The sequence below is a fragment of the Panthera uncia genome, chromosome C2, assembly GCF_023721935.1.
Source record: "Panthera uncia isolate 11264 chromosome C2, Puncia_PCG_1.0, whole genome shotgun sequence".
NCBI classification, from domain to species: domain Eukaryota; kingdom Metazoa; phylum Chordata; class Mammalia; order Carnivora; family Felidae; genus Panthera; species Panthera uncia.
In genome coordinates this window covers 121,630,691-121,638,001 of record NC_064810.1, presented here as the reverse complement: position 1 = coordinate 121,638,001, position 7,311 = coordinate 121,630,691, and the positions used below count along the sequence as shown (strand labels likewise).

The 7,311-nt window shown below is 59.7% G+C and overlaps 2 protein-coding genes across 2 annotated transcripts; one reads left to right on the top strand and one right to left on the bottom strand.

The window, feature by feature from the left end:
* Positions 1-1,636: 1,636 nt before the first annotated feature.
* Positions 1,637-2,900, bottom strand: FOXL2 (forkhead box L2). The gene has a single exon (XM_049628756.1). It carries the CDS (start codon positions 2,842-2,844, stop codon positions 1,708-1,710), a length of 1,137 nt encoding a protein of 378 aa, XP_049484713.1. The 5' UTR covers positions 2,845-2,900; the 3' UTR covers positions 1,637-1,707.
* A 592-nt stretch (positions 2,901-3,492) lies between these two features.
* Positions 3,493-6,885, top strand: FOXL2NB (FOXL2 neighbor). The gene is given in 4 exon segments (XM_049629213.1): positions 3,493-3,592; positions 5,136-5,186; positions 5,915-6,007; positions 6,097-6,885. Coding segments are annotated over 4 exon segments (744 nt in total). The 3' UTR covers positions 6,597-6,885.
* Positions 6,886-7,311: the final 426 nt, after the last annotated feature.

Sequence of the window (7,311 nt, the reverse complement as noted above, 5' to 3'; positions counted from 1 at the left end):
GAAAAATATAAACCTATGAGTTCAATATAATGAAAACACAGTCCATACACTTAGTACCACTGTGTAAGAGGTAAAATACAAACCTGAACAGTTGCACAAATCGAACAAATCCTACCTACACCTACGCCTTGTGAACGAACCACTGATAAAGTCTCTTTGATGACGTTAAACAGCCGCAACAGACCAGCGATGACACAGAAAACAATCTCCCGGAAAACAAAGCAGCAGCGACAACCACAAACGCCCTCCACTCGGGCTGCCCTCAACTCTTATTTATCTGAAAGAGTATAAAATTTTGCTGGACATCTCCCTCTTTTAACCAGCTGCTGAACATACTTAGGCGAAGCGGAAATAATAGAAGTCCGTGTTAAAACAAAAAATTTATTTGGGAATTGACAAGACAGTAACAACAAACAAACAAAACAACAAAAGTGCTCTAGTTCTTTCTAGAAAATTTGGTCCTCCAAAACGACACACTACGGAACAACCAGGTCTAGGGGTTTCGGGCCAGCCGGCTCGGAGCCACAAGCCCGCCTGGTCCGACTGCTGCCGGGTTTCACATTTCTCCTGCCCAAGGTGGGAGAAGCAAGACGTTTGCAAAACAAAAATCAGAGAGAGCACAAGCCGTCCCTGTAGCGTCCGCCAGGCAAGCAGTGATCTCCCCGCACTCCGGGCTTGCATCGGAAGATCCGGGGAAACTTGTTTTTGATTTGTTTTTAGATAGAGGGGAGAACCCCCCCCCCCCAATTCGTAAAGGAAACCATCTTTTACTGAGCATATTCTCCTACCTCTCTGAACATAGCTTTCTGAAGGCCCGACAGGAATTCTACTTCAAATCTCCTGGAAGAGATTTTCATGTTTTGCTTTAGCAAATTCCAAGGCCACAATACTTCGCCGGTTTTCCCGGTTAGTTTTTTCTTTAAAAAAATATTTTTTAAATGTTATCTAAAACAGCCCTCCCGATCTTTTGGGCGAAACTGTAGCCAGCCGCCTGGGGCCTGGAGGTTCCCGAAGCTCCGGGACCGGGAACGGAGGACGCGCAGCCTGTCTCTGAGGCCGGACGTGCTGTAAACCCCCCGCACAGGCCGCCGCGCGAGGCAGTCCAGCTCCCCGCTCGGGCCCAACCCCCGCCCCATCCAGTGGGCCCCGGCTAGCCGCTTCTGAGCTGCTCCAGGAGGCTACGTGGAGCGTGGAGCAAACACACGTTTGTCCCTTTCTCTGGCGGCGCGGGTTCTCGTTGCCCGCCCGGACCGACGCTTCCAGCCAAGGACTGCGCGGCAGCCGGGCGGGGAAAGCCGAGCGCGAGCGCACCGACCTGTGTGAGAAGGCCAAGAGGTCTGCACGGCCGACGCCCGGCTGCACCTCGGCCCCGGCACTTCCTCTCGGTTCTGAATTTTGGCATGGGGTGTCCAGCCCGGAGGCTTGGGCGTCGGGAGGAGACGAGGCCTGCAAAAGGCGCACGGAGAGGCGGCCTGCAGGCCGGAGGAGCGAGAGGGCAGAGAGGGCAGGGGGGCGAGTAACAGGAGGAGAAGCGGAGGAGACAAAGAGGGGCGAGAGGAGCTGGGGAGCGAGGAGGCGCAGAGGGCCTTGGACGCTGGCTCAGAAGATGGCCCCACAGAGGGCGCGTGGTCCGGCCGGAGGCGGTGGCTGCGGCTAAGGCCGGCGTCGCACGTCCCTGCATCCTCGCAGCCGGCGCGCGCTGGGTTCTCAGAGATCGAGGCGCGAGTGCAGCGCGCCGGTCTTGCTGTCGTGGTCCCAGTAAGAGCAATGCATCATGGCGAGCTCGGGCTGCCGGGCGCAGGCGAACTGCAGGCCCGGCGCATTAGTGGGCGCGGGCGCCGGGGGCGCGGCGGTAGCAGGGCTGGCGGGGCTGAGCTGGCCCGGGGGCGGTGCGGCTGCCCCGTGGTGCGGCGGGGCCGGCGGGGGTGCGGCGGCCGCGTGCAGATGGTGTGCGTGCGGGTGTGAGTGAGGGTGCGGCGGCGGCGGGGGGGCGGCCGGCGGGCCTCCCAGGCCGTTGTACGAGTTCACCACGCCGGGAGGCAGCGCCATGCTCTGCACGCGTGAGTACGGCCCATACGAGGCTGCCGGGCCAGCCAGCCCCTTGACCACCGCGGCCGCGCCCGGGCTGCCCGGGCCCGCGGCTGCAGCGGCGGCGGCCGCCGCTGCAGCGGCCGCCGCCATCTGGCAGGAGGCGTAGGGCATGGGCGAAGGCGGCTGCGGTAGTGGCCAGGAGTTGTTGAGGAACCCGGACTGCAGGTACTTGGGGGGCGCCAGGTAGCCGTAGCCGTCGGCCCCGGCGCCAGCGACGCCGCAGCCGCCCGCGGCGCCTCCGGCCCCGAAGAGCCCCTTGCCGGGCTGGAAGTGCGCGGGCGGCGGCCGGAAGGGCCGCTTCATGCGGCGGCGGCGCCGGTAGTTGCCCTTCTCGAACATGTCCTCGCAGGCCGGGTCCAGCGTCCAGTAGTTGCCCTTGCGCTCGCCGCCGCCCTCGCGCGGCACCTTGATGAAGCACTCGTTGAGGCTGAGGTTGTGGCGGATGCTATTCTGCCAGCCCTTCTTGTTCTTCTCGTAGAACGGGAACTTGGCAATAATGTACTGGTAGATGCCGGACAGCGTGAGCCTCTTCTCGGCGCTCTCTCGGATCGCCATGGCGATGAGCGCCACGTACGAGTACGGGGGCTTCTGCGCGGGGTCGGGTTTCTCCGGGGCTGTCCCGGCGCCGCCGCCGCCTCCCTTGCCGGGGCTCGGCGGCGGCGGCGGCGCCTCGGGCTCCTTGGCTGCGCGGCCGGTCTCCGGGGCCAGCAGGGCCCCCGCGGCGTCCTCGGGCTCGGGGTAGCTGGCCATCATGACAAAGCCGGTGCGCGGCGGCCAGGCAGCCCCTGCTCTTTTCCCTTGGCGCTGGCGCGGCAGAGTCTGGGCGCACAAGTCCGCTCACCGCCGAGTCTCAAACTTCTGGAGACTGCGGATGCCGCCAGTGCTCGCTCGCTGGCGGCCTCTCGCTCCTTTCCTCTCCTCTTCCCCTTCCCCTAGGGAGCGGCTGGCGGGAGTGGAGCTCAGCCTCTGGCCATGGGGAGTCCGCCCAGCAGAGAGGGGCTCCGGCCCCGCCGCCCCTCCCCGCCCAGGCCAGTCCCCGCCTCGGTGGGTTTTCTTTTCGGCGCTCTTCCCCTCCCCCCACCCTCCGGTTTCCCGAGGCACGACCCGCGTCTCTGGCGGAGCTGCCTCCTGGAGTCCCTAGTGCGCCAGGAGCCTCGCTCAGTTCTGATTCGTATGGGCTCCGCGGAGTTCCGCTTGCGTCAGGCGCCTTCGCCCCTATAGCGGGGCGGCCAGTCGCGCACGGGCGAGTTCATCTCCAAGTCACTTTTTGTAAACGCCCCGCACAGCCCGGACCGGCCTGCCCCCTCCCAGCGAGCTGAGGGGGCCCGGCGGACGACCGGGCTCACGCTTTCGCAAGCCCTTGCAATCCGCGGGTGCTGGTTCTTCGGATTGGGCTGGGAGATGCCGAGGGCTCCGGCGGGGTCCGTCCGCACTCGGCCAATGCCCAGGGAGCTCGGGCCCTAGCGAGGAGAGGCGCGCCAAGCCTCCTCGCGGCTTTCAGGTGAAGGAAAACGACTCCTCTGCTCTGCCCTTTGCGGCGGTCTCGGGGCTAAACTTCTAGCTTGGGGCTGGGGGAGGGGCGGGACGGGGAGGGGGCTGGATGGCGGTGGGGTGGAGAGAGCTGCGCGGTGGCTTTGGGAAAATCAGCCTAGAAACGAGGGTCACCGAACCAAGAAGCCTCGGCCTGGCCTGTCCTGTCCGTGGCGCTTTCAGAGTGACTGGGCCGAATGGGGTTGAGGAGAGGATCGGGAAGGGGTGCCCAGAAGCTCCACCCGAAGCCCCTTGACTTTTCCTTGCGCTGCCCCTGGACCTAGGGACCCTCCTCAGAATCCGCGTTGTAATCCTACGGGTAGGGTTGTATGTGTGCTTTAACAACACCAAGCAGACCCTACTCTAGTCCTGCTCCTGCACGGTGTGACTGTTGCTGTGGGGCTTTGGGGGATTTTATTTGCATGTGCACCGGTATCACATATAGAGGTCATGGGGAGGGTCTATCTTTGAGACACATGTACTGGTGCAAAAACACAGGTATGCACACGGACAAGGTGCGATTTATATTTCTGGTAAAACATTTATACTTACAGATATGTAAGGGTACATGTGTATCATCCAGCAGTAAACGTGGTTCCGGGATCTTCTTTCTTTTTCCTCTCTTTTCTCTCTCCTCCCCTCTCTCTTTTCTTCCTTCTTTTCATCCCTTCCCCCTTTCCCCCTTCTTTTGTCAATATTCTGTTACAGACTGGGAAGAAAAGCAAGAGGCTGTGAGGGAGGCATTTGTTCAAATCTCTCTCTTGACAAGACATTTGTTCTGATCTTTCTCTAGGGCTGAGGGGTGAATGAATGCTCACCTGCCTTAAGCAGAAGTCTGAATGGGTCCCAGTTACACCTGCATACCCTGAGATTGTCTCAGGGAAAATGAATGCTGGCAGAAAAGGCAGCTGTGCTTTTTAACAGTTTTAACTTAGCTTTGACAAAAAGTCTGCAATCATAAAGTGTGAGAGAGATGGCTGGTGTTTTGAATCCCCAGGCTCCCACCTCCTTGGTACTGAGGTCAGGATACTTTGGGGGAGGAAGGTGGACTGAATGGATGTCATACAGGGGTGTGTCCTATGTCTGGAAGGCAAGGAGTGGCTGCCCCTGTGCTCATTACTACCTCTTCCTCCTAGGCTGCCCAGTCTCTGAGGAAGCCTGAAGAGCCCTTAGTGGCCTGTGGGCCCAGCACCCATGGCCACCTTCATGTGCTGCCTACTTCCCTCTCAGGTCTCTGATCTACATTCCGAGATTAAAGGAAAGGAGGACAGGGTGATGGGGCTCTTTGGAATTCAGCCTCTTGAAAATGACTCCAGAGAGGTCAGCAGGACAGCTTGGTCTGACCATTACAGTTAGAGGGAGCAGGGCTCTCCTAAACTCACCTCAGTAAATACCCTCTTCCACCCACCATTGAAAATATCTCAAAGTAGCTTGATTGTTTTCTCCCACCGCTCCCAGTATACACCAGGACAAGCAGCACCTCTTCATAACCTCTGTGGCTGTCTCCTGAGTAGGCGTGCAGGTGTATTTCTTCTTCCTCACCCCCATCCACGCCCAGGCTATGGGTGGGAGCAGTGTGGGTTAGGTTTGGGGCTGCTGCAGATTGACCCCAGTGCCCATCCTCCCCCTGGGCCTGGGCAGGGGAAAAAACAGCTGGGTCCAGCCCCAACCTGTGTGTGTGTGTGTGTGTGTTCTGTCCTCTCTTTTTTTCTGACCACCCAGGCTGGCTCTCTGTCTCTTTCTCCCCCTGGCAGGCATTTCCGCTGCTGGCCTGCAGCAGCCAGGTGTAACAGCATTGTTGTGTGTGTCATCACTTCCCCGAATTCCAAACTCGGCTCCCTTTTCAGCTTTTAAAGAGTGTGTGTGTGTGTGTGTGTGTGTGTGTGTGTGTGTGTGTGCGCGCGCGCGCGCGCGTGCGTAGGGGGTGGGGGTAAAGGAAGGAGTTCTAAAGAATTTTCTGAGTGGACAGGAGTCCTGCTCCTTTCAGGTATTGATCTCTCCAGGAAGCGGTGGGGCGCGCCTTGGTTTACTTCTCAACCGTCTCAGGCAGGCTGGGTAGGGCCCCGCTTCCTGGCGGGGTGGGGATCCCGTCGGGCAGGCAGTCCAAGTCGAGGCTTGTGGGGGGGGGGGGGCATCCTCTTTCTCCCCGCGGCATTGCGGCGAAGCCCGCCCCCAGCTCAGTGACCTCGGGGCGGTGCCCACCTCTGAGGGCGGAGCGGAGCTTCTAGCCTCTCCGCCCGGGTTTCCCGGGGGCCTGCAGCTGCCGCTCAGAAACTGCCGGTCCCTTCTGCAGGTCTTCCCGCCCGGGCGCCGCCTGCGGACGCAGTGCCAGAGACCCGCCGACCGGGCGTGGCGTCCGCTCCCGCACCTGCCCTGCTCCCACAAGGCCGGATAGCCGGCGCGAGCAATTCACTAAGATCTGACGGAGGGATGGAGGAAGACGCTTCTCTCGCACGGCCCGGAATCCTGCAACAGCTGCGGAAGGGGCTGCGCCTGGGGATCCCGGCGGCCAGGTCCTGCCAGGTGAACGGCCCAGGGGCCCGGAGGCAGGCAGCGCTTCCCGGGCGCGATTCAGCTGGCCGTGGGCTGCCCCGAACCGGGTCCCGCGGTGCCCTTTCCTGGCGGGGCCCTGAAATAAACACCGGATTCCCGCCCCGCGCGAGGACCGAGGAACTGAGCCCGCTGCAGCCTTCTCCTGTGGGCCTTTCGTGCGCAAGGCGGGAAAAGGAAGCCTGGATGCGTTCATCAGTACATCCCTATACAACTGCATGCCTCACCTGTTAGCGCTACTCCTAGCCCCATCTACATGCCCGTGGACTCCAGGTCTCTCTAATCCCGTTACATTCCTCCATCACTTCTCTCCAATCAACCGTGTATCCCCTCCGGTTCTCTTTTACCCACTACTCTCTCACACTCACCTGTTACATATATTAGTTCAGATCCTGCACATTTTGGTGGAAAACATGTCACTCTGATGCCTGCACTTTAAGCCTCCTTACACCCTTGGGCACTCAGCAATCTCATGACACAGAGTACCTCTTGAGTCCACATCTCCAAGTCTGACTTCTAGAAGCCTGTTGATTCTCTGATGTCTTTGGCCTGGGGTTAGGGTGACTGGGCTGCCACCTGGATATTCCCTTGGTGATGTTGCTGCTCAGAGTTCTTTAAGAAGCTCAGGTACAGAACATACCCTCATGCACTTTATTTAAAATTTTTTTAATGTTTATTCATTTTTGAGAGAGAGAGAGAGAGAGGGAAGAAAAACATGAGCAGGGGAGGGGCAGAGAGAGAGGGAGACACAGAATCCGAAGCAGGCTCCAGGCTGTCAGTACAGAGCCTGACTTGGGGCTCAAACCCACAAACTGAGATCATGACCTGAGCTGAAGTCAGAGGCTTAACTGGCTGAGCCACCCAGGCGTCACTCTGTCACATACTTTAACACACACAGGCCACTCACACAGGCTTCCTCTCTGTTTGGTAGCTGAGCTCCCTATCACTTTGACAGGCTGCAGCCTGGTGCTTGGTTCCTCTGCACACCCACACGGTGCCCCCAGGCCAGCCATATTATTCTGCCAGGTTGGGATTAGCAGTCACTTACCCAAATATGTGCTTGGGAGAAAGAGTGAGAGAAGAGGGAAGTGGAGAGAGAAGGAGAGGGAGAGAGGGATAGAGGCCACTACCCATTCTGGG